We start from the raw sequence: 26,701 nt of genomic DNA on the forward strand, positions 1-26,701 counted from the left end.
CAAAGGTAGACATCATTTCCACTCATATTCTCTTAGGTGGAACCCTGAAATGTAATCATTGCTAAATGAAGAGGAATTAGCAAGCGTGGTCCAGCTGTGTGTTCTCGAGAAGGAACAGGACTGGTGACCTGACTATTTGCAACCCAATACTACATTTTTTGATATTGTAAAATCTACTTGGGGGAGGTTACATCTAATAATCTAGAATTTTAAAAATTGAATTTTATTTTTCTATTAAGGGCTCATTCCCACTTTCACAAAATTGATGGCACAGATTAATTTTCTTTCTTTTCCTTCATAGTCTGTTATTTCCTAGGAAATGGATTTTTATGTTTTTCTCCAATACATGCTGGTAGAAGTCAAGGAGAGGGGTACAGACCCTCAGCATGAGAAGTTTCATTTTGAGCTTTCGTACCAAAAAAATCTCAGGGAAGTCCAGGGTTTCCTGCCAAAAATGATTCTAGCTAGACTTATCAGCTGAATGCTGTGTTTGGGATGGATCCCAAGTTCAAGAGAGGGAGGAAGAAGGGGAATTCCTTTTTGACCCTGAAACACAATCGGCTCATGCTCAGGATCTCGGAATTTAATTACCCATATTGTTATCTTAGCTTGCATTACTGCAACTGTGGCTCATAGTCATAAAACTGTCCGGTCCTTTAAAATCCACCTCAGTCTTCAGCCTGATGACCTCTTAGCAGTGATTAATTACAAAGGGTGGGAGCTGGGGAAATCCTTTCCCTTCCCGGAAGACCTGCCAATTTGACTTTGAACCAAGAATGTTTTACTTGATAATATCCATCCTCACACCCTTTCTCTTACCCTTACCTTTGCCCCATTCTACTTTGTACATTCTACTTGATAATCACATGTATTTATATTTGCTAAATTAATTTTGACACAGGCTTTTTCATCTACTGCCCTTGGGAAGCTTCAGTGTCATTTGTTTCTCCTTCTTTGAGCTTCTGACCATGAAATTAATGGTTCTCAAAATTTATCTTTGTACTGCAATTTAGAGGGGACTTGTTTCATGATTCTAATTATGTTTGAACATCTTCAGATCACTGAATAAAAGAGAAAATAAACATATTTATGTAACACCAAAAGATCTAAAAGTTGCCTTTTTTCCTGAGTAATGTCAAAAGAGAATAAAGTTTTCAATTCTTGAACCTATTAACTATATTTGGGTTCATGGTAAGAGAGTGGTTCATGTTTCTGCATCAGAATTTCTGAATATTTTTTCCTCTAGATGACCACAAACCAAACCTTAAGGAAAAAATCATTATACGGTGACCTTTGTCCTATGTGCATTTCTTCACCAAGACTCTGTTACAGGCTCTTCAACCATCTATTGCACTTTGAACATTCGAAGATTCAAGCCTTGCAGCGGAGGCCATTTTTTTCCTTTTAGTTACTTGCATGTGGACAAGGTTAAATTCTTCACACCATTATCTACATGTAGTGTCATTAATAATTTCTAAAAGTTGAATTGGTTGTCCATAGGCTATATTACATTTATTTTTAAGATACTGTCAAACAAGATTCCAAAGTATTTATATTGAGCGGCCATATTAATTTAGATCCATGGAGTCCCCAAAATGGGATCTTAATACAAGTATACAGGAAAATATATAGATGGAAAATATGAAAATATTCTTTACATTAACTTAATATTATTTTCTACATTATTAGGAAAGCAAATTTAGGAACTATTAGGAAAGGTTATTTATCTTTTTTTTAAACCTATGGCAATGTCTTAGAAACTGTCAAAATTGTTCAGAATGTTTTGAAATATAGTTATGGAATTAATAATCAAGTTTCATGATTTATTCTGTGATGAGAAAACAAAGACTATAAATTGATGGTTGCCTCAAATTTTATTTTTTAGAGTGGCCAAATTAATGAAGGTCCCTGTATATGAGACCCCAGCTGGATGGAGATTCTTCTCAAATCTGATGGACTCAGGGCGATGTTCTCTGTGTGGAGAAGAGAGCTTTGGCACTGGTAGGTTGGGCTACTACTACTAGAGAGAGGGAATGCAGAACTCTAAGACCTGTGAGCCTGTTTTGAGTCAAGGACCAAGTGAAAATTAGAGGCAAAAATGGTCGTAGATGCTTAGTGGGATGTGGGCTATGATACACATGCCACTTCTACCCATTTCTTTCTAAGTGGGAGGGGCTACATAGTGCATAGGAGACCTGAGGCCCTCTCCTGGAAACTCTCAGCAAACTGGACCTGCAGTTCAATGCAAGGACCTGGGTGCAGAGTTACTTGGGCCCTATAGTTCTAGGGATTAGCAGGTCACACAGTAGCACTTGATACCTCTAAGGTCATACCTGGTAATGCTTGCTTGAGGGTCCATGTGAGCCTGCGGATTGAATAGAGGTCTATTCCTCTGCCCTCTACCAGTTTCTTCTTTGGAAGCATTTTATTTCTATAAAATAATTATTTTATTTCTATAAAATAATTAAATATTTTATTATGGGAAATGTTTTAAAAACAAATGGATAGAAAGAATGTCATATTCCATTCTCACGAGTCCATCACCCTAGTTTTACTCATCATCAATCACAGATGTGTGAGATCATTTGGTATTTTCCTTCTCCCTCTGGCTTAACATGATACCCTCCAGTTTCATCCAATTTATAGCAAATTTGTAGCATGATTTTATTTTTTATTACCATATAGTATTCCATTGTGTATATATACCACAACTTCATTTTTATTTATTTATTTATTTATTTAATTGAATCACTGTGAGAGTTACAACAGTTATAAAGTTTTCACATTTGATCCTTTATCTACTTTCAGCACATGTCTCCCATCCCAAAAGATCCCTCCTGCCATCATTGTCTTAGTGATCCCTTCTCTATCCCAGCTGCCTTCTCCCCCAGCTCATGAGACAGGCTTCCAATTATGGGGCAATCTTCCTGACCCTTGTGTCTATTGTCCCTGGGTGTAAATATCACATTCTGGTACTTTCTATTCCACAAATTAGTGCAGTCCTTCTATTTCTGTACCTCTCTTTCTGACTCATTTCACTTAACATGATACTTTCCATGTCCATCCACTTACAAGCAAATTTCATGACTTCATCTCTTTTAACAGCTGCATATTATTCTATTGTGTAGATGTACCAAAGTTTCATTAACCAGTCATCTGTTCTCAATACCACAGATTCTTTATCCATTCATCTGTTGTTGAATATTTGGATTATTTTAATATTGTTTGATTGTGCTACGTACTACAATGAAATATCTCTGAAAAAAGTTTCAATTTATTTTTTTTGTATTCGTGGCATAGGTGCCAAGAAATGACACTGGGTTACATAAATAAGGATTCCTTTTCTTTTAAAGTTTTTGAGTTATACTCAGCAGTGCTTAGGCACTGCTCTCAGAGATTATTCCTGAAATTTCTTAGGGAACCATAAGGGATGCTAAGGATTGGACCCAGGTCGTCCACATTCAAGGCAAGCACTTCACCTGCTGTCTTTTTGCTCCAGCCCCCAAAGTTCATTTTATACCTTATATCCTCTCTAACACTAGTTATTTCTGACCTTTCTGATATGTAGCATTCTCACTGGTGTGAGTTGATTTCTTATTGTTATTATGATTTCAATTCTCTGTTAACTAATAGTAATAAGCACTTTTGAAAATGTCTGCTAGCCAACCTCATGTCTTCATCAGAGAAATTGGACTGTGATTCCTATTCCTATTCCTCTATATACAAATTTCTCCCAACTTAACCTGTGTCTGCCATCAGTGCAATTTTTTATCCTTTGTTTTCAATAGTTCAATTATAATATGTCTAGGTATTTATATTTTTAAACTATTCCTCCTTGGTTCTCTGGGATTCTTGAATTAATTATTTTGTTGTGTTTCATTAATTTTATAAAGTTCCAGGTTATTATCCTTTCAAATATTTCTTTTTATCTTCTCTATCCCTTTATCTAGGACTCCAATTACACATATATTCGATGTTTTATGACCACATACAGTCTCAAGCTCTTACATGCCCTACCTCGTTCACTATTTTCCTTTAGGTATTTAAGTAGAAATTATCTCTATTGGCGTGCCTTTAGTCACAATTTTTTCTTTGACTGTGTTAAATTGGCTTTAGAGCCTAGTGAAGGAGTTATTCATCTTTGATCTTGTGATTTCTATTTATAGCATTCCTCTTTTTAATAGCTTTCATCTCTATGATGAAATTACCTTTCTATTTATGTACATTGTTAATGTTTTCTGATAATCTCAATTACTTATCAAAAATATTGTCATTTTTAATTTCCTTTCTGTTTGTTCTGATATCTAGTTAATCTCTGTCTGTTTCAGTTGATTATCTCTGGATGAAATAGTGGTTTGTTTTTCATTCTTTTGGTACATCTCATTTTTATAAAATTGAATGCTAGATAGTGTGTGCACAAATAACAGACACTCCTCCTCTATCAAGCTGTTCATCAGCATGTGACTTTGAGTGTATCTAGTCAAGAGTTAAATCGGGTTTGGATTTTATTGTTTCTGTTATCACCTTTAGTGTACCAAAAGTTCCAAATTCCTCCAGAAATGGTTTACTTTTTCTTTGTGCCAAAAGTGAGGATGAGCTGCTAGAGAGATTTTTTTACTACTTCTGATTCATTCTCAACTTTCTGCATTACTGCTTGTTTGGGACAGCACACAGCGCCCTTTCGCCATGCGTTTGATCCTTCTCCAGTGATTGCAGATCTCAGCTTAGTAGAAGAGTCTGGGCCTGTGGATAGTTTTTAATCCTTTATCTAGGGGCAAAGTGCTTTTCACTTCTACCCATCTTTCAATAGCATTGGATGTTGGTCTGAGAAAGTTTATGATGAGAAAATTTGCAGCTCACTTATGTATATTTTCCAATGGTGGCCCTTTATTTCCTAAAGCCAGCACCACTAATATTCCTTTCTTCTTACTTTTTGTGGGGAGAGGATGCTTCTGGCAATATTCTGGGCTTGCTTCTGGTTCTGTACTCAGAGAATATAGGGTGCTCAGAGAATATAGGGTGCTAGGGATAGAACCCAGTTTGGCTGCATGCAAGGCAAGTGCCTTTTCACTATACTGTCACTTTAGCCCCCGTTCCTACGCTTTATTGTGAGACTCCAATGGAAACCTGAGACCAAGAAAGTGTATCTGTGGATCTTGGACTTCAAGAAATAGGATTGTCTATACTTAGCCTTTATGAGTGTTTGATACTCTTATGTAACCTCCCCTTACTCACCTGTCTGGAACTAGCTTTTTATCTCATGTTTTGACAGAGGTGAGATGCTAGAAACACTAAGGTTTTTATGCTGTTTCTCCTAGAGTGGCCTCAATCACTGGGATTCACTTTATTTTCTTTATTATTTCTTTATAATGAGTTATTCATTGGTAGATTTTCTTTTCTTATTGCTAGGATGGAAATAGTATTTTTCTACAAATGTCCTTATCTTAACAAATGGATAAGTGGAACCCCAAAGCAATCTGTTAATAAAACAAATGATCACTGTCAGTGTAAATAGAGTTCAAAAGATCTTACATTGTTACTTGCTGATATGCCATTTAACTCTCTATTAATCTTCATCTATCATTCTTTTGCCATTTTGTTTTCTAAACTGTTCACTAAAAACACTGGGCTATGTGTCTATGGAAATTCTAATAGCTTTTATTTGAATATTATAATTCTCATTCCTTTTTAGTTTGTTAGATAAAAAGAAAATTCTGCCACATAGAACATTTCTCTGGTTTGCAAGCACCTTAGCACATTCTACTATTCACTGTATCACTGTATCACTGACACCCCGCTGATCATTGATTTGCTCGAGTGGGCATCAGTAACGTCTCCATTTGTCCTAGCCCTGAGATTTTAGCAGCCTCTCTTTACTCATTCTTCCCAGTGGTGCCTCCTTGGAGGTTCTTTCAGGGTAAGGGGAATGGGACCCATCATTGTTACTGTATTTGGCATATCGAATATGCCACAGAGAACTTGCCAGGTTCTGCCGTGGGGGCAGGATGCTCTCGGTACCTTGCCAGGTTCTCTGAGAGGGAGAACTAGCCTATAAGAGGTCTTCATAGTCTCTGGATCTTGGCCATTGATAGGATTACATGGCACCAGAGGCAGTTTGTTGGTGTGTCTGCCAAGCTACCGGAAAATGGGGGGTCTTGGTGGAGGAGGCCCAGTCCCAATCAGAGCAGGTTTGGAGATCTCAGTCCCAGGTCCTGCACACCTGGGTTTCTCTGCCGGTTCCTTCATGTGTGAGGCTCATTCGAACATGTGGAGTGGGGTCTTGAGCATGGCTGTGGCTGAGATCCGGAGGTCTTCGGCTGCCGGCTGCTGGGGCAAGGAAGGAAACTCAATCCGCCCCACTCAGAGGGGCCCTGGTGAAGACGTCAGGCACCAGGCAAAAGATTCTCACATTCTACTATTAATTGGTGGTGGGGAATGTGCACTGGTGGAGGGATGGGTGTTTGATCATTGTGTGATTGTAATCCAAACATGAAAGCTTGTAACTATCTCATGGTGATTCACTAAAATTTAAAAAATAAATAAATTTTAAAAATTATAACACTTCATTTTCTAATGCTTTTACACCCTCTTGGGATTTTTAAAGTAAACAATAATGTGGTCTATAATCAAGACATTTTGTTAGTATTTTATCTTCTTACCTATTGAATTCAATAGTGCATTTAACATAATAAAAACTAATAGCTCATGATTTTCATAGAAATGAATCCAGTATTTTTCCATCTGTTTTGATGTTGCTCTCTTTTATTTGCTCAAATATTTGTCAGTTTTCCATATTTTTTCCCTATTTTCATTGACTTCAGATCATGTTAGAAAGTGCTGCTGGATTTATCAGTACTCTTTCACAGTTTAGTGATATGCTAATCCAGTTTTATTTCCTCCTCAATTGTTGAGTTTGTTTTGTAATATCATGATTGATTTACTGATAAAAAGCATACTTGAATTCCTGAGACTAAGTCCTGTTTGTTATGCTTAACCATATTGTAGTAGAGTTACTCGAAATGGCTATAATGACAATGTGTTGGGTTATATTGGAGCTCAGGATCAATCTCAATCTGGACAACATTCTCCTCTTACCAAGCCCATTTAGTGCCTAGCAGCATCACTCCCAGTAGGCATGGGATAGCCACTATCTTTGCTTTCTTGGGAATAAAAGAGACCTTCAAGGATGACTATTCAAACTGAGGTTGAAATGAAACTGCCCGTGGGACATCTATACTTTAGACCTTTAGACAACGGAAGTTTTACATCATTTCTCTGCTGAAGAGCTAACAAATAAAGCTTTCTTCCTCCCTAGTGTTCTGTGGATATAATATAGTGGCAGTGGCTAAGGAACAAGCAAACAAAACTCAAGTCTTATATATTGTATATGATCTGCCTATTAGTTACTAATGGTACCCTGAGCACCATGTATATTAATTCCTGAGCACAGAGCCAATAGTAACCCCTGAGCATCACCAGGGGTGGCCCAAAATCCCCAAAAATATTGTTTAAAAAGAAACTAGAATGGAAACAATGTGTCTTCATCCCAAATTTTCCTTTAAAAAATGAAACTAAGACATATATTATATATAATTTTGCCTACTGGTTATTAATGAAATAGAAAGTTAGGAACTAAAATGGAAACTAGTAAAGATGGTTATCTCTCCCTCAAATTTTCCTAAAGATGCAATGTGATAGGACTGATGTGGTAAATTGCTTTTAATATGGTTGACCCCAGTTGGACCCTGGCATGCTGTATGGTCTCTGAGCACCACCAGTATTGATTCCTGGGTACAGAGCTAGGAGTAACCCCTGAGCATCCAGCCCCCCCAAAAAATTACAACAAAAACAGATGTGATGTGAAACATTCTTGCATATATGTAACCTTTTAATTAAGGTTGCATTGGTTTCCAAGATCAGTTGTTCAGAAGTACAGATTCACATTTCTCACATGTGTGCTACCACACCATGCTGGCCACCAATACAAATTGACCTCTCCTTTTCATTCCCATCCTCCTGACCTCTGGTAATCTAGTTCTTCAGTCAGAATGCAAATGTTTGACTTAGTTGTGTTTTAAGAGTCTACTCTTAGGAATTCTTTAGTTCTTTCATGCGTTGAATTAGGAAGCTCCCCATGACTGTTCTTTTTAATTTTTTTTCTTTTTGGGTCACACCCGGCAATGCACAGGGGTTACTCCTGGCTTTGCACCCAGGAATTACTCCTGGCGGTGCTCAGGGGACCATATGGGATGCTGGGAATCGAACCCGGGTCGGCAACGTGCAAGGCAAATGCTCAACCAGCTGTGCTATCGCTCCAGCCCCCTCCCCATGACTGTTCTTTAAAAGCAGAAATTTTTTTTTGACGTTTATAGAGGATCTTTTTTTTATTAGTTTATTTTTAATTAGAGAGTCATCGTGAGGGTACAGTTACAGATCCATACATCTTTATGCTCATGCTTCCCCCATACAAAGTTCAATAACCCATCCCTTCACCAGTGCCCATTCTCCACCACCCGTAAACCCAACATCCCTCCCCCCCTCCCCAGACCCGTCTCCCCCCACCCCACCCTGCCACTATGGCAGGGAATTCCCTTTTGTTCTCTCTCTCTGATTAGGTGTTGTGGTTTGCAATAGAGGTGTTGAGTGGCCATTGTGTTCAGTCTCTAGTCTGTATTCCGCCCGCCTCACCCTTCCCCCACATGACCTCCAACCACATTTTACTTGGTGGTCCCTTCCCTGAGTTACCCAGAATGAGAGACCAGCCTCCAAGCCATGGAAACAATCTCCTGGTACTTATTTCTACTATTCTTGGGCGTTAGTCTTATAGTCTGTTATTCTATATTCCACAGATGAGTGCAATCTTTCTATGTCTGTCTCTCTCTTTCTGACTCATTTCACTTAGCATGATACTTTCCATGTTGATCCACTTATATGCAAACGTCATGACCTCATTTTTTCTAACAGCTGCATAGTATTCCATTGTATAGATGTACCAGAGTTTCTTCAACCAGTCATCTGTTCTAGGGCACTCGGGTTTTTTCCAGATTCTGGCTATTGTAAACAGTGCTGCAGTGAACATATAAGTGCATATGTCACTTCGACTATACTTTTTGGCTTTTCTGGGATATATTCCCAGCAGTGGTATTGCTGGGTCAAATGGGAGCTCAACCTCTAGTTTTTTGAGAATCGTCCATACTGTTTTCCATAAGGGCTGAACTAGCCGGCATTCCCACCAGCAGTGTAGAAGGGTCCCTTTCTCCCCACATTCTCTCCAACAGCGGTTGCTTTTGTTCTTTTGGATGTGTGCTAGTCTCTGTGGTGTGAGGTGGTATCTCATGGTTGTTTTGATCTGCATCTCTCTGACGACTAGTGATGTAGAGCACTTTTTCATGTGCTTTTTGGCCATTCGTATCTCTTCCTTGGTAAAGTTTCTGTTCATTTCTTCGCCCCATTTTTTGATGGGGTTGGATGTTTTCTTCTTGTAGAGTTCAACCAGTTAAAAGCAGAAATTTTAACCTTCTACAATAGAGGCCTCTAAACACCCCAGGGGGTTGAGAAAATGCATTGGGACAGGCGATTCAAAGCTGACTTTCTGATAGAGATGGAAGCTGGCTAGTTCTTGCCAAATGGAGGTATTGAACATGTAATGGCCAGGGTCTGTCACATGGAGGAAGCAACGTGAAGATCAGGAAAGAGCTGGTAGGGCAGCAGATGTGTGTTATAACTAGTCAGTCAGTGCAGTGTTCCTGGAGCATGGCTTCTTAAACTGTAGGCTGTGACCCCATCCAGGTGGCACAACTGAATGTGTAGAAGGGGATTGTGAAAAATTTGGCAGGAGCAAAAGGTTTCTGAATGTACAACAACCAAAAATTAATTTAAAACCAACTGCATGATGAATCCAAGGTGTTTCTGGCAGTGTTTGCCTGTGTTGCATTTCTCAGGCAGAAGAGAGGGTGTGAGTGGAAAAAATTTAAGAAGCCCTGGATTAGAACAGTATCTTTCCAAATATGGATCAAGATTTTACTTGGAATCATGAGATTAGTATGTCACAAACTCACAGCAAAGCTCAGGGCAAGAAATTATCTGAATGTTTCACATGTACTAAAGGTAAATGTTATTTTGACAAATGTGTAGATATAAATATGCACAGTAGGTTTTGTCCTGAATTATAGCTTTTGTAAGCTAAGGCTCAAAATGTCTAAGAAAAATTGATATATAACTGGGGTCAGCAAACTTTTCTGAAAAGAGATAGATAGTAAATAATTTAGGCTTTCTATATTAAGAGGCTACTTATGGTTCCCTTTACAATTACTCAACCCTGCCATCATTGTACAAAAGCAACCATAGCCAAGACATAAACTAATGAGTATGGCTGAATTCCAATAAAACTTACTTAGAAAAATAGGCCTAAGTCCAAATTTGGCCCATGGGTCATGGCTAACTAACCTCTGATGTATAGGGTCGAAGAGGGAATATCAAGAAACAGTACTGGAAATATGAGTGAAATGTGACCAATTTTAAAGTTCTTTGCCTGCCTGGCTCCTGTGTTGGAACTTGACTCCAGTGGAAACAGGAAACCAGGGTCAGCCCAGGAGACATTCTGCTTGCAAACACTTTGCAGCAAACTTTACTTTCAGTGACTTAGGTGGATTGCAGCATGGAGGCTGGGTTGGAAGGGAATTTTAATTATCTGTGCCTCTATTCATCTATCATTTCTCTTTCAAAGGGAATAAGGATTTTCAGCATATGAACCCTAAAGGGATTTCCACCCTCACCACGCTACAGGTTAAAGTGACATTAGCCTTGTTTGATGGATGGAGCTCCAGGGCCCAATATATAGTTAAGTGACTTGCCCATAGCCCCAGAACCTAGGAAAAGTCTCAAATTTAATTAAGTATAGTTGAGCAAAATGAGTGGTCTCCTGGTATACCCTCTATACCACTTTTTACCGTGCATATCAGTTGTTCCAATGAAACAATGACTAATCCCATTTTTCAAGCACTTAACAGTAGATGATTGTTAGGAGATCTGAGGAAATGGACCCCTCAGTCTTGACAGGAAAAAGTGGCTTCATTCTGTTCTCATTTTGGATTTTCTTAAAACCTTTTCTTAGAAAAACACTGAGCTGACTGTGTCAGTAGGATGAGGGAAGCTTACTGCCAACAAGGTTTGTTTCTAGGATTCCCTGCTTGGATTCTCTGGCAGGGTAAGGCCTGGGAATATGTATTTAAATAAGTCTCCTCAAGTGATTCTGGTATATAGTTAGGAGTCAGAAATATGACTAGGAAAAACGGGCATTTTTTTTTATCATGAATGGTAGTAAGAATGTACTTGGGAGGCCACTCCAGGTTTAATTGAGAATGTCTAGTGACCCAGGAGTGAGAAGCTGATGATGACATTCAAGACCTTCACTAAGATCAGCTGTGTGGTCTCCTGGACCCTCAGCTCTAACATGTAGAAAGAAGTCAACTGATCATAGGAAATCCTTTCCATTTTCGAATAAAGTTTTTCAGTCAGAGGGACCAGTGAAGGGTGAGTGACTGAAAAGTTTCAGAGCAGAGATCAGTGGGTGATTCTAAAATGTATCCAAGCTTCTCAAGTGCAGGCCTTTCCCAGAGTCCTTCCAGCATGAATCTGTATACCAACTAGGAATGCAACGTTGGTTGCCAAGGAATCTTCTTTTGGTTCAAGGGTGCCAAGATCTTTGGCCAACATGAGCAAGATATAACCTGAGTGGAAACTTTCCTTGTTGAGCTCCCAGAACTTTCTAAGTTAACAAGCTGGAGATAGAATAGGTTTGAGCTTTTCTTTTCTGGAAAGTATAAGTACTGGACCATGGGAAGCCTGTGGTTCTTGTTCTGTCAAAGACCAGGATCATTTAAGAAGCAAATTCATCTTTTGTGCAATTACTAGGTATTCACATACTTCTTGGGAAGATGATTGGAAACTGCTTCACAGAGAGAAAGGAGAATGTTTAATACTGCTGAGATTTAAATAGAAGAGAGCTATTCATTGAAGTGGTATTCTGGCTTCTTTTCTAAAGTTCTAAATTTGAGGGACTCTGGACTTATTCCCATATACAAAAGGGGATAGACAGGATACAAAAACTATGATTGAGTTCATCAAAAACACCCAAAACTTTGAAGATTTTTTGGCATTCATTGATGATTTTCTACTGGTTTCCATCATTGTCATCAGTGTTTAAGAAGTGATTGGGGCGGGGGGGGGGGTGAATTGTCACAGTCCAGAACTTGTCTCTTTATGGTAACACTAAAGAATTGTTCTTTTTGTGAACACCTACAAAAGCTCCAAAATGAATAGTCATCTGGAGTTCCACTATTTTTATTATATATATATATACATAAGTATATATATAGTACTCATGTATGGCCAGAAGATAGTACAGTAATTAGGGTGCATGCCTCGCTTAGACCTAACCATGCTGATTCCCTGTACCTCGTGGTCCTCAGTGACCTGGCTGTACCTCTGCAGGATCCCTTCACTGGTGGGGTGGCCTGGGCATCACAGAGACCAAACAGCAGCTCATTCTCAGGCTTTTGCATTAAACTGCTGGTCTAATTGTCTGATAATCTTTAATGGAGCCTCTGGGACTCCTGAGAACTATTTCAGAACCCTCCCCACCCCCAAGTGTATACTTAAAAGTAAATGTATATTCAAATATATAGCACTGTAAAACTGTCATCCATTGCTCATTGATTTGCTCGAGTGGGCACCAGTAACGTCTCTATTGTGAGACTTGTTGTGACTGTATACATATATATTAAAAATTAAAATGCCTCATAAGTTTGTGCCAATAGCCATACAAATTTACCAAATAAAATCAGTCAAGACTGCCCCATTCATTAATTTTCTAGAAAGTGCCCTCTGATGAATTTACAGAATAAATGTACACGTAGTTTGTAGTTGAGACATTGTGGAGCTGCTTATATGCAACTTTCCCTCACTTTCTCTCCTGGAGGGCCATATCCAGCAGTACTCCACATTTTCACCAGGCTTTAGACTCAGGGTTCACTCCTGCAGGTGGCACGGGGGAACTTACAAGGTACTGGATACCAAACCCAGGCCAGCTGCATGCAAGACAAGAGCCTTCTCTGCCATACTATCTCTCCAAACCCACAACCTTCTCTTTTTAAAATTTGGGATTAAATCCAGGTCTGCTGGCAATAACATAGCTTATCTATTATTGTCACACCAAGTTTTTCCGCAGTGAACTTTAGAGTACAGCTTGTTGCTTTTGAGGTTGGCTATTTTTACATCAGCCTGGTCTCTAGCAGAAAAAGTGAGATGTTCACAATTATGTGTACATTCTATGTGACAGAAAATTCCAATTTTTTAATATCTCTTGATATTTTCTGGATCCTTCTGCTTGCTATGAAGAAATTTTAAAACTGCTGAGAATAGGGGCTATATCTATCTTGTTTGTCTCTATTTCTTTGATCTGTGCAGCCCTAAAAGTGTGGCTAGATAGATGGAAGGATTAAAAATATAGAAGGGAAGAAGGGAGAAAGAAAGGACAGAAGAAATTCTCCTTTGATGGAAATAAGATGAATTAGAGAAAAGAAGTAAAGTGAAAACTATTCATTTGGCATTTTTGTGCATTATTAGTAGTGATATTTTAATTATGCTTGTGTAGATGCATTTCTGTTATTCTGGGCATTAAGATGCCCAAAGTTTATAGGACTCACTCATAAAAACAAATACATACAAATATAGGCCAGTTGTGAAGGAAACAATGGAACATAATAAATTAAAGTTAAACTTAAAATATATATAAAAATAAAAAGTAAAATTTTCATCTTGTCAGCATCATATCAATATCGACATAAGTAGTTAATCAGCATAAATAGTAACTATCAAAGTTCTTCTAGGAACTCTCTACCAAAATCTGTGTAAAGCAGCATATATTAAATAGTTGTGCTTTATTAACTTGTTTATTTCCTATGCATATGGTTGCTGACAATTGTTAATTGCCATGCACAACTGTTGGCTGGATTAAACTTTCATGACCTTTTTTATATGCTAAGCTTTTATGGCCTTTAGCATAAAGTCTTTGCTCTTTTGCTTTGTCATTTATTTTGTTGACTCACTCTACAGTTGCTTTGTGAATAAACATTTTATTTCCTGTAATAGTCCTATGGCTCATAATACTTTCAGGACCATTATGTTTTGCCCATCCAAACTCAAGATTGGGGTCACAGTGTTACTATTGTACAGATTTAGAATTGGTTTAACTGTTTCTTATTTATATAGTTGTTTCATTTATTGTTATATATTAAACAATTATTATTGGCTTATAGTATTCTCGGCAGAGCCTGGCAAGCTACCTGTGGCATATTCGATATGCCAAAAACAATAACAACAAGTCTCACAATGGAGACGTTACTGGTGCCCGCTCGAGCAAATCAATGAACAACGGGATGACAGTGCTGCTTACCTAGTGTCAAGTGTTAATATTATGACTTTGTATGTGTATAATTCTTTTTTTTTTTGCTTTTTGGGTCACACCCGGCGATGCAAAGGGGTTACTCCTGGTTCTACACTCAGGAATTACTCCTGGCGGTGCTCAGGGGACCATATGGGATGCTGGGATTCAAACCCAGGTCGGCCGCGTGCAAGGCAAACGCCCTACCCGCTGTGCTATCACTCCAGCCCCTATATGTGTATAATTCTTACCTCTTCCACCATGAAAAAGTGATATTCCACCACCAAAAAGTACACCTACATTTTTCTTGCACTCTCCTCATCTTTCCCTCAGGTACCTAGCATAGTTTTGATAAGTCTTAGAATTTGTTGTCTGTTTGGAAATCATATCCAGTTGTATTCAAGACTTACTCCTGACTCTGTGCCTAGGGGACCATACTGGCGGTCTCAAGGAACCATACCGGATGCTACGGACCAAACTTAGATTGGCTGCATGCTAGGCAAGAGCCCTTCCTTCTGGACCATCACTCCAGCTGCTTCAAATTTGTTTTGTGGCCATTCTTTTCCTTTAGTTATCCATATTCCATAATTGTGTGAAATCATCAGGAGTTGCTTTGACTTCTTTACTAATTTAATTTATTTAGTTTGCAAAATCATTTTAAGTTCCACCCATTGAAAAATATGGTAACTTCTTATGACTGAGTAACGTTCCATTGAGTATATATACCAGAGCTGGTATGGGTAGATTGGGACGCCCCAACCCCAGCTGTGGTTCTAGTGATACTCATCCCAGTAGTGTTGAGTATTCTATCAGGGCTACACTAGGAAGTGCATATGGGGCTGTTGCTGGGTATGTAATGTAGTGTTGGGATCTAACCTGGGATCTGTGTGTGCAGGATTATGCTCCACTTGAAGCTATTTAACTAACCCCTTTGTTACAGTTTGCTTAGGTTGATATATTGGCTATTAAACAAATGGCCTTCTATGAACATTTGAAAGAGAGTTTTCATATCTTCAGGATAAATGCCTAAGATTGCTGTCTGATCATTTAGTATTTCTTTTCATGTTTTTAAATTAACCTCCACACTGTTTTCCATATGGCTTCATCAACTTATCTTCCTATCAACAGTGTACCAGAACTACTTTTTCTCTACTTCTTCACCAATGCTCTTTATTGTAAATCCTTTGGATGCAGTTCTCGCTCATTGTGATTTTTGAGTTGCATTCTCCTAATAGTAAGTAAGGTTGACTATGTTTTTCACATATAGACCATTGGTATGCCTTATTTGGAAAAGTATCTGCTCAGATCTTTGGCTCAGATTTTGATTGGGTTGTTTCTTTTTTTTGTGAAATTTTATGAATTTTTTACATATTATGGGTATTGATCCCATGTCAGTTGTATGATGTGATAATTGCTTCTCCAAATTTCCAGGTTTTCTTTTTGTCTCTGTGGTAGTATCTTTTACTTTATAAGCGCTTTTAAATTTGTTGGAATTCCATTTGTTTATTCTTTTGTTTACTTTGCCGTTGGAGCTTAATCTTCACATAAAAATCTGATGTTGAAGTCTTCTAATATATCTCCTATGTTCTCATCTCTTAACTTTATAGTTTAATGCCTGATTATTGTACATTTTTTATAAATAAACTAAAGGAGCACTTTAGACTGTCCCTGTATAAATAAGCACTAACTCTTCACTTGGCTTTTATTTTCTCATCTTTCTACACTTGGGTCAGAGGAAGAGGCCTATATATCTGTAAATTTCAGATTATTGAAGTTCTGTTGCATTTCTTTTTTTCATTTGTGACAGTAAATGTGGCTGGGTTTCCAATGAGGGCTGAGGAGGCTCTGATGGCAGTATTATCAATGCTAAAAGAGAAACCTTTTAGCTGGACTGTTTGAAACAGACTGTTTGCCCACGTGTAATTCAGCCTCCGTAATCCAGAGCTCAGAAATATGACTGACATCCCCAAGAGCTGCCTTGTGAAGTTGAAACCTGAATCTCTCTATTGATCCTCTACAAATGATCAACCCCTGTGCTGGGAAATAAGCTCCCACCTGGAGTTGGAGGGCGTCTCCATCACATAAAATCATTTTCCTGGCTTATCTGCAACTCTAGTTTTACTGACTCTTCCATTCACTCTCCATGCTGATGACATAGGACAAGAGGGGGATGTTGTGTGATGCCTCAGTGTGGAGTGGAAAGAAAGGAGTAGGGCCTCTGAGTCTGTGAACACTGAAACATTCTTGGGATTGGGAATCCTGGAAAATCAAGCCATTCGTCACAGATGAGAATTCTGAAGAAACTAAGGATTTCTTTTTTAGTATCTACTGGGGTTAAAGTCTGATTGGAAGAAAAGTGAAATGTAGTCCCTAAAATTGTGCATTTCTGAGATTTTCCTATCTTTGCTAGTTACTGAGCAACTCTACTGAAAACAATGTAATGACTATAGAGTCAAGAAACAAGTTTTAGAAAACTGTATTGTCCTAATTGTACTGTATTAGCAGTGGTAGTAGAGGAATGGGATGGTATATTTGAATAAGAGTTTCCACTCTCCATGGTCTTCCTGTGCTGGGATGTTCACATGAGGATAAGCACCAGCTGGGCCACTGTGACATTGTGACTATACTCCTCCCTTCTGGAATGGCTGCCTTGGCTTAATAAAACAGTGTTGATGAATTAGGCCAGGAATTAATAAAATAGTGTTGAAAAGTAGTATTTATTAGCAACTTCTGACTAATGGATACAATGCATAGGGTCTCCTAAACATTATTTCACTGTGTTTTCTCAATAATAAAATGAAGTTGGGACTCTAATGACTCTCATTACAGATGAGATCATTGAGGCTTTTAGGGATGGTCCAGCTACTAAGTCACATCATCTTGTTGGCCAAGTCAGGATTCAAACACAATCTCACTTTCACAGTACCATGGTTTCCCCTATTTAGGGAAACTTTGATGGGTCTTTTTCTTCCATCTGGTATTCTTTTGGGTGAAAATGGATTCAATGGAAAGACTTTTAGCATAATGGTGTTACGTAAATAGCACAGCACTAGACGCTGACAAAATCTGCCTCAGTCTTGTATCCTTGTGTGGCTGAATGACACCATACAGATAGTTTAACTTCTCTGGGCCTCAGTTTACTCATTTATTAGATAAATCTGTTTAATATTAAGTAGATTTTATTTCATGTAACCTCCAAAACTTCTAGCTAACTAGCTATCTATGCATAAAGGGAATGAATCTGATGAATTACATCAAATTTGTACCAAATTTCACTAGAATTAAACTAAATAGCTTTTACTAAATCATTCATGTATCCATTTGGCAAGTGTTTGCTGTACAAGCCAGGCCCAGACTGATAATCAGTTTCAGACACAGGCCCTTCTCTCATTGGATTTTACAGGTGTTGTTGTGGTTAGGATATTAACCAGAAGTCTTGTTGTATATATGGCAAACATTACTATAACATTTATTATTTTAATTGATGCATAAAATTATTCATTGGGAGTGCTGTGACCATAGGCCAGCACCTGCACCTGTCCTTGCGTTTTATTTTTTTATTTTTTTGAGCTGACAGTTCTCTTTAGCCAGCTTCTCTACTTATTCCTCTAAAGTCATTTATTTATAAGAATGGGAAAAAATGACAATTTTCTTAGTTTGTTTTTTACTAGATTTAAAGTCCTGAATATAAGATATTTGAGATGTGTGGGATAAATTTGAAACCTAGTATAAACTTACTGCATGTTCTCCAATCTCAGACTCACTTAGAAGAAAAAAGTCTCTGATTTTACTTCATAGCACTCTACTTTTTAGTTAAAGATCTTTTATACTGGGGGCTAGAACAATAGTACAGCAGATAAAGTATTTGCCTTACAAGCAGCTGAGCCAGGTTTGATCATAGGCATTCCATATAGTCCCCTGAACACCACCAGAAGTAGCTCCTGTGTGCAGAGCTAGGAGTAACCCCTGAGCAATGCTGAGTGAGGTCCCTAAACAAACTAAAAACAAGAACAAAAACAAAAACACTTTTCACACACTTATTATTGGTTTTATCAATATCATGGAATTTCAAGATTTAGTTTCCTATTACCAAAGTTCCAGTGACAAATCCTTGCCTTGAGTACCTATAAAGCTCATTGGAAAACTATCACTGCAAATTATTGAGAACCTCATTTGTAAAATGGAAGGATTGGGAGAAGTAAAGGAGAGAAGACAGAAGTGGGGAAGTGAAAAAAAATTTCACAACTTTTCCTCTGAAAAGGATCTCAGAAGGGCCCTTACAGTTTTCACAAAGATGGGCATTGCAACTCCTGAGTCCCACTTTCATTTTCTGGGCTGTTGTAGTAGAGCCTTATCTTCATGGAATCTGGAGTCAGACTGCCCAGGTAGGAGTCTCTTTTCTACACTTAGTCATCAGATAACTGTATGCCAATGACATAATCTGTTTTACTTATCGTAAAACAGATCTGCTGAATTATAGAAATGACATTGGATATATGTGAAATAGTGAACCTAGTGCCATATTCCTTGCTATTATGCTTTTGGAGAATAGAACTTACCTGAATTTGTAATCCGTAATCCAGCTTCAAGAGCAAGTGTGTGTATATACATATATATATGCATTTATATATAAATATATATATAAATGCGTTTTACCAATTAAAAAACATATATATGTATATATACATATATATACATATGCATACATATGCTTCCTGTCATTTCTTGCTCCAGGAAATTTGTGTGCCAAACATATGTATGTATGTTTGAAAACCCTTCAGGAGGAGCTGGATTGGTAACACAGTCGGTATAGCATTTGCCTTGCATGCGGCCAACCCGGGTTCTATTAGAGACCAGAACTCTGTATGGTCTCCTGAGCCTACCAAGCATGATCCCTGAGCACAGAGCCAGAAGTGATCCCTGAGAACCACCTCATGTGGCACAAAAAAAGCAAATAAAAGCAAATAAACAGACCCCAACAGGAACCACTTTGAGTGAGTTACCTTACTCACCAAGTGATCAACCTATCTGGTGTCTGAAACCGAGAGGCTTCTTGGCATATGGGACACTCAGTGCTAAAATTGGGAACATCCCAGGCAACATGAGGTCAGTTGGATACCCAAAGTTGGAAAAGTCACTACAAGTTTTCCAGACAGAAGGTCAGGGAGAAACCATAATACTGAAGTGAAAACCATCCAATTGTACCAGACCTGAGGCACCCACAGAACAACAGGAACCCCTTTGTTGATAGTGTCAAATACGAACAAAAAGAGGAAGAGGCCAAGTTCAGTGCTCCTGAGCAATTTGTCCCAAACTGAGGACTATTTTAGGACGTTTTTGGTAAAGCAATGACTTTCAGCCCTGCGTGCCCATGTGAATCACTAAGAGAACTTAAAATAACATCAAAAATAATAATACTAAATCCTAGATTCCACTGCCAAAATCTGACCTTATTGGTTTAGAGAGGACTTCATTGGAAATTTTTAGAAGTACCTTAGGGATTGTAAGGAAAAATCTGGATTGAGAATTACTGACCTGTATTCTAGCCTAGAGTTAGCAACAGGTACCGAATTATTTCTATTTTCCTAATTGAAAAAAATCAGACTTCTCTGATCCAAGATTTAGCCATGATGGCTTGATTTGCTAGTAATATGCATAATGTATTATTGAGTCAATTTGTCCATGCTGGGGTTTCCATTTGTAGCAAATTCCTTTGACCTGATTGAGTGTACTCTTTTTGTGTGTGTGTGACATTGCTATACTTCTTGGCAATGGCCTCACTGAAAGTACTACATTTTGAATCTTGAGAAATGCAAAGTTCAGTTTGGATAAAGGGGTTATAATGAAATTTTGATGGAAAAAACCCATGAACATTGTTACTGCCAATTTTTGTTGAAGTTACAAAATGACATGGAGATACTGAGTGTCCTGCTCTTGATATCTTAGTGGAACAGTTGCTTCTCAGGGTAAGGTTGAGTAGGTTTGGACCTGGACTGACCTGATTGGAGAAAGGTAAGGTTTAGGAAATGCAGACAAATGTTCCTTTTGTTTTCCTGGACCAAGTGACAAGTTCTAACTGCAGCTTATCCAGGAGTCCAGAGAAACCAAGCTACACAAATCTAATGGCTAAGAAGGAATGAGCTATCAAATCATAAAAAGACATGGAAGATTCTTAAATGCGTTTTACCAATAAAACAAAAATTGGGCCGGGGGGAGGTGGCAGGGAGTGAAGATTTTTAACTCTCTGAATCTAACTGGAAAAGGTTAAAAAAAAAAAAGCTTTGAAGCTAGTATGTAGGTTAGTGATTGCTAAAGGCCTGGATGGAAACAATGATAAACAGGTAGAACACAAAGGAATTTTTAAGTCTGTAAAATTATTCTGATAGTCTGTATCCACTGCAATGGTGGGTTCATCCCCAAGAGTAAAGGCTAATGTAAATGATGCCTTTTGGGGAGGCAATACTATGTCAATGTCAGTTAGAACAAATGTTCCACTTTGGTTGGGGATGTTGATACTAGGCAAGGTGTTATTGTGCTATGATTATGGTGCTGGGATCCAAGCCCAGACCTCACACATGGGACTCTATGCTGTTGACGTGTCTAGCCTGAGGTGGTATTTTGTGGGAGGAATACAGAAAGTCTGTACTTTTCATTCACTTTTACCGTGAAGCTAAAACAAATAAAACTTCCCTAAACATTAAAAAATAAATAAAATTATCCTGGAAACTGTAGCACTGCACTGTAGCACTGTTGTCCCATTGCTCATCGATTTGCTCGAGCGGGCACCAGTAACATCTCCATTTGTGAGACTTGTTGTTACTGTTTTTGGCATATTGAATATGCCACGGGTAGCTTGCCAGGCTCTGCCGTGCGGGCAGGATACTCTCGGTAGCTTGCGGGGCACTCTGAGAGGGACAGAGGAATTGAACCCAGGTCAGCCGCATGCAAGGCAAAGGCCCTACCTGCTGTGCTATCACAATTTAGTGTAGAAGAATTTTTTTTCTGGGATCTAAGTATCTGTAGATGGGACAGATGTAAGTATGTCAAATGAGGACACCTACTTTCTTCGCAAACTACAGGTTAACTCTTTTCAGAGCAAAATTCTAGAAATTTTACCTCGGAATAAAGGGGATTAAACATTGTTTGGGTGAATGCCTCTCAAAAATGGAAATACTCTGGGCTGTTGATATGATTCTGTAATTTGTCCTGTGATCAAGGTTACCTGTGTAGGGAGGTGGTCTTTTGCCAGCCCAGCTTTTCCCAGTACCAATATGGGTAACTTCAGCAGTGCCTTCCCCCAGCTTCACTTGTCATCAGGTATTAAGGCCTAAACCCAAAACTTGTGAGTCTCACAAAGAAGCTATTTTCAATCTATATGTTCTAAATCTATATGTTCTAAAAGTAGCGCCCCCCAGGCTAGAAAATGGAATGATCAAGAGGTACAGAGTTCATTACTTGTTCGTTAGTGGTACAGATCTATTGACTATTCCAGCTAGCTGTTGATAAATGGAATTGATTGCTTTCAGATGTGAACTTTTCCACGGCAGTAAGAAATTATTGTTTTTAATTTTGAAAAAAAGAACCAATTAGCCATTACTTAATGACATTTTGGTTAATAACAGATCTAAGATGACAGAGGTTCCAATAGACTATACAATATGGCCTCAATGTGAGGTAGACAGTACAGAACAGCTTTGAGCCCTAATGGGCACAGTTTACCCACATGAGATATACTTTGTGAAGTATTCCCCTTCCCTTAACCAAAGTTTTTAATTTGACAATTCCCAAAGCATAACTCATTTTATGGACTTTGACTACAATAACAGTGAACATTTGTTCAAGTGTTTACTGTTAGTGTTTTTCTCTTGAAAATTGCATATTGTGTTATTTTACATAGTTTCTATTAGAATTTATTTTTCTTGTTTACTAATAAAAGCCATATTATAATATGAAGTCTCTTATCCCCGTCTTTTATAATGTAAAGTTTTCTTTTCATTCTTACTGTTTATGCTGGGATTTTAGAAATACACTGATACCTTTGTCTTTCGCTTTTCATGTTTAATTTAGCTGTCACTAATATGACATTACAATACACCTGTCTTTAAAGGTTCTTAAAAGGAGAGCTTTATCTCCCCAAACCTTTTTTGCAAACATCTGTATAAAGTTGTAAAAAATTCATTTTACTTGGTCATCAGCCCCAAATGTTTGACTTGCAGGCAAACATTTGTATATTCAAACTCACAATTTTCTATGAACTGGCTACAAATGGTTGAGGTGGATTTCAAAAAATTTGTTTAAAGAACTTTATGTCTGTCCACCACCAATTGTGAAATCTTATTTCAAAGAATTAATAGTATCTAATGGTTTTATCTTCAGATTATGTCATCCAGCTGGAGAGCCAAGGTATGCAGAGTCCATGCTTTAGAACAAAAGGGTATTTTTCTTTAACTTGCAACTAAAAGCAATTATTTTCAGCTATAAAAGGACAAGGACTTTGAAATTATCCCACTGGGCAGTATTTCCTAGGCCTCCCCCGACCCCCCAAGTTCTTGGCCATGTCGCTAACCCAGTGTCATCTATACTTCTGTTTTGTAGCAGTGTGAAGAGTTTGCTTTACACTGAAAAGTATGAGTTGAGAAATAGCCATTGCAAACCACAATCAGTGTATAGGAAGAACTAAAAACTAACTACTTTTAAAAAAGTGTCTTCAATGTTCTATGCTTTTTCTTTTTGAAGGAAATAATTTGATACTGAATGAGACTACAAGAGGAAATGGTACCTAACTTCAGCAAGATGTTCTCAGAGATATTTAACTAGATAAAATACTGTTTTAACCCATTTAAAAAAGAGATTTAATTAGTTTTCTTTTTACGATTCGATTACTTGAATCAGAACCTAAATATCTATAGTGTTGCAACTGGTTGACATGTCTCAATTAATCCCTTGTGTAAAAAATCACAAAGGGCGGCGCTCTCGGGAGACGGGGAGACGGTATGATGTGTCATGTCTTTTAGTTGTCCCCGGGCACTCCGGGCAGCTCTTTCTCGCTTGCACCGCTCTCGTTCAGTGTTCCCAAGCTGCTGTGTATGGACCGGATCCGGACGGCTCCTCCTTGTGCTCTGCTTCTATGTGTGCCGCTGTGCTCTTTTCTGTCTGTCTGTCTGTCTCTCTGTCTCTGTAGTCTCTCCTCTGGTCTCTTCTGACCTCTCTCTGTCTCTGCTTCTGTGTCTTCTCTGTTCTTCTCCTGTGTTCTCTCGTGTGTCTCCTTCTCTGTCTCTTCTGTCTTCTTCTTCTGTCTCCCTTGTCTTCTCTTGTCTCTCCTTCTGTCTTCTTCTTCTGTCTCCCCTTCTGTCTTCTTCTTCTGTCTCCCATCAGTGCCCCCACAGTCTTAGTTTATATAGCAAATTACATAGGGCAGTAGCACAAAGGTGGGTTTAACATTAACAAATCAACAAAGAAGGGTAAGACCATTTCTCGAGGAGATTAACAAAATCTCATCTAAGGAAATCTCATCTAAGGAGATCCACTCAAGGATGGGATCCAAACAAGGGTATGTCAGGGTGTGAGCTAGTAATCTGCTTAAATAGTTATAGTAAATTTACTTCTAATATTTCTAGCAATGTCATTCTGTATGAGCACAGTAAGAGATATAAACTTAAAGTTTGGTTCTTCCTGAGGACATTCACTATATATTCCAGACCACAGTCCTCAGGCCAGGTTAGTCATCCTAACCCCAGCAAGGTCTTAGTCTTGTCGTTACTTTTGGATCATGACAGCATCTGTCTATGACCATGCCCTCAATTTATACTTGAGTATTGTGGTGCTGTGGCCTGGCCCATTTCGATGCCAGGGTAGCTCACAGCTTGCCCTGGGTCCATTCCGTCCCTCATCGAGACCCTGCTTTTGGGGAGCTAGGAACTAAGGGCAACTGAGTTGAGAAAGCAGATGCCCAGGAGTAAATATTATTGGAGTCAATCAGCTCCCAAGTTACGAAGCATATTGTTAACTATCTTCCTGTGTCCATACAGAAAGGCCATTGCTCTAAGGTAAATTAAGTTCCCTGCGCAAGGACAAACCCCATGTTATCCTACACCCTCGGTCTTATTTTTTTTTCTTGTAATGTATTTTCCTAAAGAAACTGGATCTCCAAACCTAGAATTTACTGATAGTATCTCTGTGTTGTCACTTAACATATTTTTTTGTCCTCTAAATCCGCTACACATTTTTAACAACTGGTCTAATTTTATTGTTAAGTCTTTGTTCCTGATCTCTCTGATGGTTAGCAAAAAGAATTAAGTTTCTCTTTGGCCAAGAAAAGACAAAAGAGAATCAGCCACAAAAATATCAGACCTAGTTATCATCAAGGCAAAATCATTAGTGACTCAAAGATGATTACGTAGGTGGTTGATAAAATTAAGGTGGTCACTAACTCTGAATACTGAATAACAATAAATAAATGAATAAAATAAATTTTTAATTGGCAAATAATACAGGTAAGTAGTTTTGTTGGATATATATATCTGACATATCAGACACATATATGCATACATGCTCAAACCATCTACCCTACAAAGAGAAAACAAATTTTTCTTAAATGTACTCAGAAAACTTAGTTTTTAATTGACTTGTTTGATTTTATTTGAGAGAGTGTCCCTAGTATTGTAGTGCTTGAAGTCAAGGTTCGGGTGAGATGTGGGTCACGCCTTGGTGGGAATCACCTCATTGAGCTAACTCTGTCAACCTGTGTCATTTCCTAACACCACTGCCCCAAATGACCTCCAACCAGAAAACATTACTTTATCCTCTTAGAATTCTGGAGACCAGAAGTCAAAACTCAAGGTGTGGGTATAACTGGAGGCTCAGGAAAACTCCTGGTCTCTCCGTTTCTGGAGGCTCATTCATCTTGGCAGGTGGCAACAGAACTTCAGTGTCTGTCTTTGTCTTTGTACAGCACACATCTCTCTGTGCTTCTCCTTGTCTTCTCTTGTTTTCTCCTCTTAACACTTGTGATTGGATTTAGGGTTCACCTGGGAAATCCAGGATGATTTTATTGCATATACTTGACTTTATGATTACAGAGACTTTGCCCAAATAACGTTACATTCACAGGTTTGGGACAGTTCCATTCAACTATGGACGGGGCACCTTTCCATCATGGAACTACTTAAGTTAAATAATAGCTATGGTCACACTTTGTGACAGCATCCCTGCAGTCCATTTTCTTCCTGAGCCATCTTCTTCTTTCTTCACTTGATTCATCCTTCAGTTCTGTTTGATTTTTTGTGTGTGTTGCCTGAATTCAACAACTTGAATCAAGTTTTTTGCATAAAGAGCTATTTTAAAGGGACAGAGAGACAGTATAGTGGGTAGGGCATTTGCTTTGCACATGGCTGAACTGAGTTATACCTCTGGCACCCTATATATTCCCCCAACCCCTGCCAAGAGTGACCCCTGAGTGCAGAGTCAGGAATAAATGATGAGTACTGCCAAGTGTTACCTTCCCCACAGCACATCATGTGAACTTTGGCCTTTGTCCCTTCGACAGTTTTCAGGACTTTTAGTTTTTAATGCTATTTTATGTTATTTGAATTTCAAAGGCATGTTTTTGAAAGTGCAAGCATATATGGGGTATGTATTTAAAATCATGGGAACATATTTCCAACCACTTCAATATAATCCTCACTGGCTAATTGATCTTTGTCATTTAGCTTTTACTTTTCCTGTGGGAGCTAATCGTAGCTATTTCTTTTTCCTTCAGGCTCTGATCATCTTCGTGAGAAAGATGGCCTCTGGGCTGTCTTGGTCTGGCTCTCCATTCTCGCTGCCCGGAAGCAGGGTGTGGAGGAAATTGTCCGAGATCATTGGGCCAAATTTGGCCGTCACTACTATTGCAGGTGAGAAGGATCAGGGTCTCTGTATGGACCTTGGGAAGATATTTTGAGAGATGTTTTCTAAATATGGTAGCTAGAACCATCAGGAGAGATCTTCAGGCAAATGTGAGGCATACAGAGACTGGCACTAGATCACCCTTGACATAGGTTAAAGGTGATGTCAGTACTCAGTGACTATAAGGTGGGAAAGTGAGTCTCTTAAAGGGGACTCATCCCAGGAGAGAGTGAACAGAAGAGCCTTAGCATGTCTTTTAGCACCTCTGAGAGTGGTGCAGCAAATCAGGGGATTTCCTGTTGTTTTTCAACTTATAATTATAAATAAATAAGAAAAGAAGAAGAATAAAAAGCTCTGTTAGATTGTGTCATC

The 26,701-nt window shown here is 38.5% G+C and overlaps 1 protein-coding gene across 1 annotated transcript in view; it reads left to right on the forward strand.

Moving 5' to 3' along the window:
• PGM5 (phosphoglucomutase 5) overlaps positions 1-26,701 on the forward strand; it is a 234,500-nt gene that overhangs the window by 139,085 nt on the left and 68,714 nt on the right. The window contains exons 7-8 of the mRNA XM_055135630.1: positions 1,886-2,001; positions 26,202-26,337. Of these exons, the coding sequence (XP_054991605.1) occupies positions 1,886-2,001; positions 26,202-26,337 (252 nt within the window). The remainder of the gene's footprint in view (positions 1-1,885; positions 2,002-26,201; positions 26,338-26,701) is intronic.

The sequence above is a fragment of the Sorex araneus genome, chromosome 1, assembly GCF_027595985.1.
Source record: "Sorex araneus isolate mSorAra2 chromosome 1, mSorAra2.pri, whole genome shotgun sequence".
In the NCBI taxonomy this organism is placed as follows: domain Eukaryota; kingdom Metazoa; phylum Chordata; class Mammalia; order Eulipotyphla; family Soricidae; genus Sorex; species Sorex araneus.